Here is a 13,224-nt window from a genome sequence, read left to right on the forward strand (position 1 = left end):
TGATTAGAGAGAGCCAACATGGATTTGTAAAGAGTAGCTCATGTCTAACAAACCTAATTGAGTTTTTGAGGAAGTAACTAAAGTAATGGACAGGAGAATGTCTATGGATGTGGGTTATATGGACTTCCAGAAGGCATTCAGTAAGGTTCCACATAAGAGACTGTTAGCTAAAATTAAACCTCATGGAATTGAAGGCAAATTATTGACCTGGTTAGGAGATTGGTTAGGCGGTAGAAGACAGAGAGTGGGGATAATGGGTATGTACTCGAATTGGAAGGAAGTGACTAGTGGTGTCCCACAAGGACCTGTGCTGAGGCCTCAAATATTCACTATATTTATTAATGTCTTAGATAACACAATAGAGAGCCAGATATTCAAGTTTGGCCGGCGGCATAGTAAGTAGTGTAGACTGGAGCATAAAATTACAAAGGGACATTGATAGATTAAGTGGGTGGGCAAAACTGTGGCAGTTGGATTTCAACGTAGGTAAGTGTGAGGTCATCCACTTTGGACCAAAGAAGGATCGATCCGAGTATTTTTTAAATGGTGAAAAGCTCGGAACAGTGAGGGTCCAAAGAGATTTAGGGGTCCCTGTACACGGATCACTAAAATGTAGCAGTCAGGTACAAAAAAATAATCGAAAAGATTAATGGAATGTTAACCTTTATAACTAGAGGGCTAGAATATAAAGGGGAGGAAGTTTTGCTTTAGCTTTACAAATCCCTGATTAGACCATCTCTGGAGCACTGTGTACAGTTCTGGGAACGACACCTTAGAAAGGCCTTGGAAGGAGCACAGCGTAGATTCACCAGAATGTCACCAGGGCACCAAGGGTTAGATTATGAGGAGAGATTACATAAACCAGGCTTGTATTCCCTGGAATATAGAAGGTTAAGGGATGATTTGATTGAGGTTTTTAGGATTTTGAAAGGAATTGATAGGGTAGATAGAGAGAAACTTCTTCCGCTGATGGGGGAGTCTAGGACAAGGGGATATAACCTTAAAATCAAAGCCAGGCCATTCAGGAGAGAAGTTAGGAGACACTTCTTCACACAAAGGATGGTAGAAATGTGGAACTCTCTCCCACAAAAAGCAGTAGATGCTAGCTCAAATAGTAATTTTAAATCTGAGATTGATAGATTTTGGCTAACCGAGGATATTTAGGGATATGGAGCTCAGGCAGATGGATAGTGTTAGGATATAGATCCGCCATGATCTCACTGAATGGTGGAACAGACTCGGGGCTGAATGGCCTACTCCTGTTCCTATGTTCATAGCCCTGAAAATTTTTCCCCTTCAAGTATTTATCCAATTCCCTTTTGAAAGTTACTATTGAATCTGCTTCCACTGCCCTTTCAGACAGTGCATTCCAGATCATTACAACTCACTGCATAAAAAAATTCTCCTCATCTCATAGAAATAGAAAAATCATAGAAAAGTTACACCACGAAAGCAGGCCATTCGGCCCATCAAGTCCATGCCGGCTCTATGGAAGAGCAATCCAGCTAGTCCCACTCCCCCGCCCTATCCCCATAGCCCTGCATCTCCCCTCTGGTTCTTTTGCCAATCACCTTAAATCTGAGTCCTCTCGTTACCGACCTTCTGCCACTGAAAACAGTTTCTCATTATTTACTCTATCAAAACCCTTCATGGTTTTGAACACCTCTATCAAATCTCCCCTTAACCTCTGCTTTAAGGAGAATTATATTCTCATTAATATGATACATTGTGGTATGTGATCATTAACATGTTGGTCATGTGTATTCAGGTCCCATATCCTCTCCATCACAAAGGGAGCATGCTTCCACCTCTATCACTGCATGCCTCCATTCCTACCTCTGCCACTGAAGCCTTCATCCATGCCTTTGTTACCTCCAGACTTGACTATCCCAATGCTCTCCTTGCTGGCCTCCATAATCTCTAGTTTGTCTAAAACTCTGCTGCCCCCAACCTGTCCCGCACCAAGCCCCGTTCTCCCATCAGCCCTGTGCTCGCTGACCTACATTGGCTCCCAGTCCGGCAATGCCTCGATTTTAAAATTCTCATCCTTGTTTTCAAATCCCTCCATGGCCTCGTCACTCCCTATCTCTGTAACCTCCTCCAGCCCTGCAACCCTCCGAGATCTCTGCGCTCCTCCAATTCTTGCCTCTTGCGCATCCCCGATTTTAATCGCTCCACCATTGGCGGCCGTGCCTTCAGCTGCCTGGGTCCTAGGCCCTAGAATTCCCTACCTCTCTATCTCTGTTTCCCTTTTACAGACCTCCTCAAAACTCATCTCTTCGATCAAGCTGTTGGGTCAACGCTTATAATCTCTCCTTTCCCAGCTCAGCATCCATTTTACAGATGCCTTCGTGAAGAGCCTTGGGATATTTTTATGTTAACTTTCATTTATATAGAACATTTATTGTGGTCTATATCATTAATGAGATGGCCAGAGTGAACTTCATAATCACTTATCACCTAATAATCACTGATTTATCACGTTGTAATCACTGATTTATCACCTAATAATCACTGATTTATCACCTAATAATCACTGATTTATCACATTATAATCACTGATTTATCACATAATCACTGATTTATCACATAATTTATTCATCACAATCATTGACAACATTATAATATTGTTTTATCACAACATCATTGGTTTATCACAATCATTATAATAGTAGGATATTACATTATAATCTTTGATTAGTCACATTATAATCACAAATATCAGACGTATGACAAAAACCTGAAGTTAAATTTTGTAGGTGTGGCCGTAAGTAGTCGATTTCCCATGGCGATACTCTAGACCAGTCCGAGGATTCATTGGTTAATAATAATCTCCCAATCTCCTCTGGTGCAGCATATAATAAATTGGAGACTACCGACTCTCTCTTACCTGCCTCTGCTGTCTTTGGGCTGCTGTTGCTCTCTTGTCTCTTCTTCTGCTTTCCCTCCCTCACACGCTCTCTTTCTCTCCCCAACCCCCACGCTCTCTCCCCTAATACACACTCCATCTCTCTCTCTACCTCCTAACACTCCTTCTCTCCCCTCTAACACACACACTTTCCCTCTCTCCCCCACTAAAATTCTCTCTCCCCTAACACATACTCTCTCCCTAGCACTCTCTCTCTCCCTAACACGTTCCCTCTCTCCCCTAACTCACACACTCTCCCGAGCACTCTCTCCCTAACACTTTCTCTCTCTTCCCCTCCCCATCACACTCTGTCTATCTCATAATTGTTGTCAATTAGAATCTCTTTCTCACAGATATAAGCAATTAGCATTTACCTTTTCTAACAATCAACAAAACACAAAATTGGCTTCAAATTTCCACTGTCATTAGTGTAAGAAATAATATTCTTTCTCTCTCTCTCTCTATTAGCTTAATATGTATTCTCAAATTTCTAGAACACAAAACAAAGTAACAACATGTGGGTAGTCAATACACTGTTATTTTTCTCCCTCGCGCACACAAAAACAACCTCTCTTTTTAAAAACTCTCAAATAAACTGCACCTGAATAAAGCTTTTGAAAATTGCCCTCTAGTTTTTCTTCATATAATTTTGGGAAATAATTGAGCACTAACTGCTAGAAACTGAAGAAGAATATTCCATCAGTGCAGCTGACTGAACGGTACTCGTGTATACTGGGACATGAGGCACAATGCACATGCTCAGACCACACAATCCAAATTCAGCTCATAGTGTCACATCTCTGGGCAAAATTAACCAGCCCCGCCCTGGGCTTTTGGGAGTGGCCGAGGCTTTCAAGTAAAAACTTTAATGAAGCCATTTAAAAAATTGAATTCAGTAGATAAAAGTCACCCAGTGACCAAATTGGGTTTACAGAGGTCGCTTTCCATTATCAGTGTGGACATAGGAATTTATAATGTGCAAGATTGACATATGTGTGACAAAAGAAAAGCAATTAAGGCTTTATAGAAGTAAATGCTCAGAAAGGATATTTTTGAATGAGATATAGATATATCACATCACGTCAGTGCCTATTTTTCTCCTGTTGAGCAGCTCCATATTGCGGCAGCGAATGGGTACACAGAAGCTGCTGAACTGCTGCTGAGGCACAAAGCTAAAGTGGACTTGAAGGACTGCGATGGTTGGGAACCGCTGCATGCCGCAGCATGCTGGGGACAGGTCAGTACATCCGGGGACAGGCCGGTACATCCGGGGGCAGGCCAGCGCACCCCGGGGCAAGCCAGTACATCTGGGGACAGGTCAGTACATCTGGGGACAGGTCAGTCCATCTGGGGACAGGCCAGTACATCTGGGGACCTGTCAGTACATCCGGGGGCAGGCCAGTGCATCTGGGGACAGGCCAGTGCATCTGGGGACAGGCCAGTACATCTGGGGACAGGCCAGTGCACCTGGGGACAGGCCAGTACATCTGGGGACAGGCCAGTGCACCTGGGGACAGGCCAGTACATCTGGGGACAGGCCAGTGCATCTGGGGACAGGCCAGTGCACCTGGGGACAGGCCGGTACATCCGGGGGCAGGCCAGCGCACCCCGGGGCAAGCCAGTACATCTGGGGCAGGCCAGCGCATCTGGGGGCAGGCCAGCTCATCTGGGGGCAGGCCAGCTCATCTGGGGGCAGGCCAGCTCATCTGGGGGCAGGCCAGCACATCCGGGGGCAGGTCAGCACATCCGGGGGCAGGTCAGTACATCCGGGGGCAGGTCAGTACATCCGGGGGCAGGTCAGTACATCCGGGGGCAGGTCAGTACATCCGGGGGCAGGTCAGCACATCCGGGGGCAGGTCAGCACATCCGGGGGCAGGTCAGTACATCCGGGGGCAGGTCAGTACATCTGGGGGCAGGTCAGTGCATCTGGGGGCAGGCCAGCGCACCCGGGGGCAGGTCAGTACATCTGGGGACAGGGAAATGGATTAACATTGCTTCTTTACATCACTTTGATGAAAGGATCAGCTGTGGGAAGAGTGTGTCCTGTAACCAGGGGGATGAGCTGTGGGGAAGATGTGTTCTGTAACGAGGGGGATGAGCTGTGGGGAAGATGTGTCCTGTAACGAAGGGGATGAGCTGTGGGGAGAGTGTGTCCTGTAACCAGGGGGATGAGCTGTGGGGAGAGTGTGTCCTGTAACGAGGGGGATGAGCTGTGGGGAAGATGTGTTCTGTAACGAGGGGGATGAGCTGTGGGGAGAGTGTGTCCTGTAACGAAGGGGATGAGCTGTGGGGAGAGTGTGTCCTGTAACCAGGGGGAATGAGCTGTGGGGAGAGTGTGTCCTGTAACGAGGGAGATGAGCTGTGGGGAAGATGTGTCCTGTAACGAGGGGGATGAGCTGTGGGGAGAGTGTGTCCTGTAACGAGGGGGATGAGCTGTGGGGAGAGTGTGTCCTGTAACGAGGGGGATGAGCTGTGGGGAACATGTGTCCTGTAACGAAGGGGATGAGCTGTGGGGAGAGTGTGTCCTGTAACGATGGGGATGAGCTGTGGGGAAGATGTGTTGTGTAACGAGGGGTTGGGTAAGTGTGTCCTGTAACGATGGGGATGAGCTGTGGGGAGAGTGTGTCCTGTAACGATGGGGATGAGCTGTGGGGACGATGTGTTGTGTAACGAGGGGTTGGGTGAGTGTGTCCTGTAACGATGGGGATGAGCTGTGGGGACGATGTGTTGTGTAACGAGGGGTTGGGTGAGTGTGTCCTGTAACGATGGGGATGAGCTGTGGGGACGATGTGTTGTGTAACGAGGGGTTGGGTGAGTGTGTCCTGTAACGATGGAGATGAGCTGTGGGGACGATGTGTTGTGTAACGAGGGGTTGGGTGAGTGTGTCCTGTAACGATGGAGATGAGCTGTGGGGACGATGTGTTGTGTAACGAGGGGTTGGGTGAGTGTGTCCTGTAACGATGGAGATGAGCTGTGGGGACGATGTGTTGTGTAACGAGGGGTTGGGTGAGTGTGTCCTGTAACGATGGAGATGAGCTGTGGGGACGATGTGTTGTGTAACGAGGGGTTGGGTGAGTGTGCTCCCTCTCATATAATGAGGCAATCAGCTGTCTGGGTGGAGTCATTCCCTAACAGTAATTGATGGTTGGAAAGTTTCTCCGGCTGTGCGACACCGTTTCGGTTTTTCTCGGTTACGGTGCTGGTGCTGAGTGTTTTTTTTCCTGTGGGCCGTGAATGAAAGGGCCCTGGAGGTTGTGCAGATGCTCAACTCAAATGCGTTCGGGCCTGTGTTAAATCTGTGACTCGTTCACTGTTGACCAGGTCTTACTGTGATCCCAGGGGTAACATCGGTCATGTCTGTGAGACCTGTGTCCGTGTTAGGACTGACTCTGGCCACAGCAAGTTGCTAATGGTGCGTAATATCGAAAAGTACAGCACAATCCCTGTCAGGAACAGAATCCGTTGTGTGACGGGGGTTAATCTCCTGAGCGGAGCAGTGCGGCCCGTGATTTGAGTACACGGTTTTAGTAATGATCTCCTCCGTCTTTTGCAGGGTCATATGGTGGAACTGCTGGTGGGCCATGGAGCCAGTCTGAACGCCAGATCCTTCCTGGACGAGACTCCAATAGGTACGAGGCACTATTGAGAAACTGTCACATTATATTTACACCTGGCAGCATGTCATATACACATCCCGGCAAAATCTCAGTATGGCACTCAGCTCTCCCACACCAAGGACAGACATATAGGCCGAATCTATTGGAATTTAACCCAGTATCCTGTTCTGTGTTTAATACATGATGTGGAGATGCCGGTGATGGACTGGGGTGGACAAATGTAAGGAATCTTACAACACCAGGTTATAGTCCAACAAATTTATTTTAAAATCACAAGCTTTCGGAGATAATCCCCTTCGTCAGGTGAATGAGTGAAAGGTTCTCAAATCTGCCATTTGGGTTTCTTTCTGTCTGTCTGTGTAATTGACACAATGTATATCCAGTGTACTGGGACGTGCTGTTCTCCGTGACTGGCCTGTTTGAACAACAACGACACCTTTTGATTGGTGTGATGCTGTCCCAGCCTAATATAAGATATGCGATTTGAGAACCTTTTCACTCATTCACCTGACGAAGGGGATAATCTCCAAAAGCTTGTGATTTTAAAATAAATTTGTTGAACTATAACCTGGTGTTGTAAGATTCCTTACATTTGTGTTTAATACCACCTCTCGCGCTGCTTAGACATAGTGAGCTGTGGTCAGCGAGCACTCCATGGTCTCTCTGAACCTCCTCAGCAAACCCCATCAACACTCCCAGCGTAAGATTTTGGCCGTGTAAAGTATTTCACGTGTTCATAAGACCCCGAGGTGAGACAACAGAGACCAACTTATATTTAAACAAGCTGGTTTACTCCGTTATCGAACGACAATAGTATACAGTCAAAGGGTTAATGCTTACGACTGCGGAGTACAGTTCAGAATGTGGGTCGATCAGGCCTTTTGTTCCGAGAGAACCAGACTGACTGTCTTCCTTGTACAGCGACGTTGCCTTGAAGATAGTTCTCAGCCCCGTGCACTTAGATACTCTGCATCGACACCTTGTCATTCTCCTCTCTTCCTTCTGAGCTCGTCCTCCTTTATATCGTCAGGGGGTAGCTCGAGTTATTACCAAATAAGGAAATGTTGTTTGCTACCATTGGAGTTGTTTTTCTCCACTTTCTGTAAGGGTCCTGGTTTTGTGATTAGTGAGTGAACTGGCGATTCAGTAATTTCTGCAACATTGTCCATCATCGTGTTCTGACAGTACCAACGTTATCTCACCGTGTTCCTGCGGTATCAACATGGCCTTACAGTCTCAGCAGTTCTGCCGTTTAGTTGTAACATTGTTATTACCGTGCTGAATCCTTGTTCTTACAGTTTCATCAGTTCTGCTTACTCTCCTGAATCCAGTCACTCCTAGCTTGGTGTCTCCTGTGAATTTAACTACTTTCCCCGGAGATTGTAATTCCAGGTCACTGATGTATACCAGGAGCAGGAAGGGTCCCTGCACAGACCCCTGGGACACCCTCGTTCCCCCTAAACCCCCGACTGCACCTGACCTTTTACTTCCATTCATTTTTTAAAATCTCATCCTTGTTTTTAAATCCCTCCATGGCCCTCGCCCCTCCCTATCTCTGTAACCTCCTCCAGCCCTACAACCCTCCGAGATCTCCGCGCTCCTCCAATTCTGGCCTCTTGCGCATCCCCGATTTTCATCGCTCCACCATTGGTGGCCGTGCCTTCAGCTGCCTGGGCTCTAAGCTCTGGAATTCCCTCCCTAAACCTCTCCATCTCTCTAGAAAAGAGAAGACTGAGGGGTGACCTGATAGAGGTCTTTAAGATAATGAAAGGATTTGATAGGGTAGACGTAGAGAAAATTTTCCCACTTGCGAGGGAGACCAGAACTAGGGTCATAAATATAAAATAGTCACTAATAAATCCAATTGGGAGTTCAGGAGAAACCTTTTTTTACCCAAAGAGTGGTGAGATTGTGAAATTCGCTACCACGAGGAGCAGTTGAAACAAATAGCATAGATACATTTAAGGGGAAGCTAGATAAACACACGAGGGAGAAAGGATAGAAGGATATGCTGATAGGGTGAGATGCAGTAGAGAGGGAGGAGGCTCGTGTGGTGCATAAACACTGGCATGGACATGTTGGGCCGAATGGCCTGTTTCTGTCCTTGTCGTTTTGCTGTAACTCGCTATAACCTCACTCCTTCCTTTAAGACGCTCCTTAAAACCTACCTCTTTGACCAAGCTTTTGGTCACCTGTCCTAATATCTCCTTATGTGGCTCAGTGTCAAATTTTGTCTGATAATCGCTCCTGTGAAGTGCCTTGGGATGTTTTACTATGTTAAAGGCGGGATATCATAGAATCATAGAAGTTACAACATGGAAACAGGCCCTTCGGCCCAACATGTCCATGTCGCCCAGTTTATACCACTAAGCTAGTCCCAATTTCCTGCACTTGGCCCATATCCCTCTATACCCATCTTACCCATGTAACTGTCCAAATGCTTTTTAAAAGACAAAATTGTACCCGCCTCTACTACTGCCTCTGGCAGCTCGTTCCAGACACTCACCACCCTTTGAGTGAAAAAATTGCCCCTCTGGACCCTTTTGTATCTCTCCCCTCTCACCTTAAATCTGTGCCCCCTCGTTATAGACTCTTCTACCTTTGGGAAAAGATTTTGACTATCTACCTTATCTATGCCCCTCATTATTTTATAGACTTCTATAAGATCACCCCTTAACCTCCTACTCTCCAGCGAAAAAAGTCCCAGTCTGTCTAACCTCTCCCTATAAGTCAAACCATCAAGTCCCGGTAGCATCCTAGTAAATCTTTTCTGCACTCTTTCTAGTTTAATAATATCCTTTCTATAGTAGGGTGACCAGAACTGTACACAGTACTCCAAGTGTGGCCTCACCAATGCCCTGTACAACTTCAACAAGACATCCCAACTCCTGCATTCAATGTTCTGACCAATGAAACCACGCATGCCGAATGCCTTCTTCACCACCCTATCCACCTGTGACTCCACTTTCAAGGAGCTATGAACCTGTACTCCTAGATCTCTTTGTTCTATAACTCTCCCCAACGCCCTACCATTAACGGAGTAGGTCCTGGCCCGATTCGATCTCCCAAAATGCATCACCTCACATTTATCTAAATTAAACTCCATCTGCCATTCATCGGCCCACTGGCCCAATTTATCAAGATCCCGTTGCAATCCTAGATAACCTTCTTCACTGTCCACAATACCACCAATCCTGGTATCATCTGCAAACTTACTAACCATGCCTCCTAAATTCTCATCCAAATCATTAATATAAATAACAAATAACAGCGGACCCAGCACCGATCCCTGAGGCACACCGCTGGACACAGGCATCCAGTTTGAAAAACAACCCTCTACAACCACCCTCTGTCTTCTGTCGTCAAGCCAATGTTGTATCCAATTGGTTACCTCACCTTGGATCCCATGAGATTTAACCTTATGCAACAACCTACCATGCGGTACCTTGTCAAATGCTTTGCTGAAGTCCATGTAGACCACGTCCACTGCACAGCCCTCATCTATCTTCTTGGTTACCCCTTCAAAAAACTCAATCAAATTCGTGAGACATGATTTTCCTCTCACAAAACCATGCTGACTGTTCCTAATTAGTCCCTGCCTCTCCAAATGCCCGTAGATCCTGTCTCTCAGAATACCCTCTAACAACTTACCCACTACAGATGTCAGGCTCACTGGTCTGTAGTTCCCAGGCTTTTCCCTGCCGCCCTTCTTAAACAAAGGCACAACATTTGCTACCCTCCAATCTTCAGGCACCTCACCTGTAGCGGTGGATGATTCAAATATCTCTGCTAGGGGACCCGCAATTTCCTCCCTAACCTCCCATAACGTCCTGGGATACATTTCATCAGGTCCCGGAGATTTATCTACCTTGATGCGCGTTAAGACTTCCAGCACCTCCCTCTCTGTAATATGTACACTCCTCAAGACATCACTATTTATTTCCCCAAGTTCCCTAACATCCATGCCTTTCTCAACCGTAAATACCGATGTCAAATATTCATTCAGGATCTCACCCATCTCTTGTGGTTCCGCACATAGATGACCTTGTTGATCCTTAAGAGGCCCTACTCTCTCCCTAGTTACTCTTTTGCAAGTTGTGTTGTTCATACAATCGTTACTTGTCCATGTACCAAGGACCCTTTATACCCACAGGGCCTCAGTTTGTAAAACAGACCCTTGTGCAGTACTTTGAGCGAGACCTTTTTTGGAAATCAAGGTGCGTGCGCCGTATGCGGCTTCTCACAATCCTTTGGAATGTCACCTCATCTTTTACATTAAAAAAAGTGCCTTAATCCCCTTGTCAAGCTAAACCCCAGCCCTTTCCCTCCACGTCTGCTGGGTTGGTGTAGTCCAGTGCTACTCGGCAACTTCCTGCTCGGAGGCCTGACATGGGAATGCTGCACCACAGAGCGGTGGGACGTGGGTCTGTGCCCGCGATTCCTCACAAGTTGAACTCCCGATTTCAGTCATGAGAAGGATGTAGAAGGTGGTTGTAAAGGGAGCTGGGTCACAACGAGGTGGTGGGGGGATCTCCTCAATGTGGTTCCTTAGGGGTTTCCGCTGGGACCCGTTGTTAGGAGGTAGGAAAAGCTGTAGGACCAACGATTCTTTTTTAAAGGCTCCCCTTCACTTGTTGTCTGGAAGCTGGGATAGTCTTAGAATCATAGAAAATTTACAGCACAGAAGGAGGCCATTCGGCCCATCGTGTCTGCACCGGCCGAATATGAGCCACCCAGCCTAATCCCACTTTCCAGCACTTGGTCCGTAGCCCTGCAGGTCACGGCTCTTCAGGTGCACATCCAGGTACTTTTAAAATGAGTTGGGGGTTTCTGCCTCTCCCACCCTCTCAGGCAGTGAGTTCCAAACCCCCACCACCCTCTGGGGGAAAACATTTCTCCTCAGCTCCCCTCTAATCCTTCTACCAATCACTTTAAATCTATGCCCCCTGGTTATTGACCCCTCCACTAAGGGAAATAGGTCCTTCCTATCCACTCTATCTAGGTCCCTCATAATTTTGTACACCTCAATCAAATCACCCTTCAGCTTCTTCTGTTCCAAAGAAAACAACCCCAGCCTATCCAATCTTTCCTCATAGCTAAAATTCTCCAGTCCTGGCAACATCCTCGTAAATCTCCTCTGCACCCTCTCTAGTGCAATCACATCTTTCCTGTATTGTGGTGACCAGAACTGTACACAGTACTCAAGCTGTGGCCTAACTAGTGTTTTATACAGTTCCAGCATAACCTCCCTGCTCTTATATTCTATGCCTCGGCTAATAAAGGAAAGTATTCCATTTGCCTTCTTAACCACCTTATCTACCTGTCCTGCGACCTTCAGGGATCTGTGGACATGCACTCCAAGGTCCCTCACTTCCTTTACACTTTTCAGTATCCTCCCATTTATTGTGTATTCCCTTGCCTTGTTTGCCCTCCCCAAATGCATTACCTCACACTTCTCTGGATTGAATTCCATTTGCCACTTTTCTGCCCATCTGACCAGTCCATTGATATTTTCCTGCAGTCTACGGCTTTCCTCCTCACCATCAACCACATGGCCAATTTTTGTATCATCTGCAAACTTCTTAATCATGTCCCCTACACTTAGATTACTAGCCCAGTAACATAACCACTATGCTATTGGGTACGGTAGCACAGTGGTTATGTTGCTGGGCTAGTAATCCAGAGGCCTGGACTAAAATCCAGAGTCATGAGTTCAAATCCCGCCACGGCAGCTGGCGAATTTAAATTCAATTAATTAATTAAATTCAATTAATTAAATAAAAATCTGGAATTAAAATACTAGTATCAGTAATGATGGCCATGAAACTACCGGATTGTCGTAAAAACCCATCTGGTTCACTAATGTCCTTTAGGGAAGGAAGCCTGCCGCCCTTACCCGGTCTGGCCAATATGTGACTCCAGACCCACAGTAATGTGGTTGATTCTTAATTGCCCTCTGAAATGGCCTAGCAAGCCACTCAGTTGTAAAATCTCGCTACGAAAAGTCATAATAAGAATAAAACCGGACGGACCACCCGGCATCGGACCACGAGGCACCGGACACGACAACGGCAAAACACCAAGCCCAGTCGACCCTGCAAGGTCCTCCTTACCAACATCTGGGGACTTGTGCCAAAATTGGGAGAGCTGTCCCACAGACTAGTCAAGCAACAGCCTGACATAGCCATACTCACAGAATCATACCTTTCAGCCAATGTCCCAGACTCTTCCATCACCATCCCTGGGTATGTCCTGTCCCACCGGCAGGACAGACCCACCAGAGGTGGCGGTACAGTGATATACAGTCAGGAGGGAGTGGCCCTGGGAGTCCTCAACATTGACTCTGGACCCCATGAAATCTCATGGCATCAGGTCAAAAATGGGCAAGGAAACCTCCTGCTGATTACCACCTACCGTCCTCCCTCAGCTGATGAATCAGTCCTCCTCCATGTTGAGCACCACTTGGAGGAAGCACTGAGGGTAGCAAGGGCACAAAATATACTCTGGGTGGGGGACTTCAATGTCCATCACCAAGAGTGGCTCGGTAGCACCACTACTGACCGAGCTGGCCGAGTCCTGAAGGACATAGCTGCTAGACTGGGCCTGCGGCAGGTGGTGAGCGAACCAACACGAGGGAAAAACTTACTTGACCTCGTCCTCACCAATCTACCTGTCGCAAATGCATCTGTCCATGACAGC

General features: G+C 47.0%; 2 protein-coding genes across 4 annotated transcripts in view; both read left to right on the top strand.

The window, feature by feature from the left end:
• Positions 1–13,224, top strand: part of ppp1r16a (protein phosphatase 1, regulatory subunit 16A) — a 187,082-nt gene that overhangs the window by 136,380 nt on the left and 37,478 nt on the right. For both annotated transcript variants that reach the window (XM_067969143.1, XM_067969133.1), the window contains 2 exons: positions 4,020–4,145; positions 6,462–6,537. In XM_067969143.1, coding sequence (XP_067825244.1) covers positions 4,020–4,145; positions 6,462–6,537 — 202 coding nt within the window. The remainder of the gene's footprint in view (positions 1–4,019; positions 4,146–6,461; positions 6,538–13,224) is intronic.
• Positions 1–13,224, top strand: part of LOC137300050 (fucolectin-1-like) — a 433,112-nt gene that overhangs the window by 90,349 nt on the left and 329,539 nt on the right. The window lies entirely within an intron of this gene.

This window comes from Heptranchias perlo, chromosome 2, assembly GCF_035084215.1.
Source record: "Heptranchias perlo isolate sHepPer1 chromosome 2, sHepPer1.hap1, whole genome shotgun sequence".
NCBI classification, from domain to species: Eukaryota; Metazoa; Chordata; class Chondrichthyes; order Hexanchiformes; family Hexanchidae; genus Heptranchias; species Heptranchias perlo.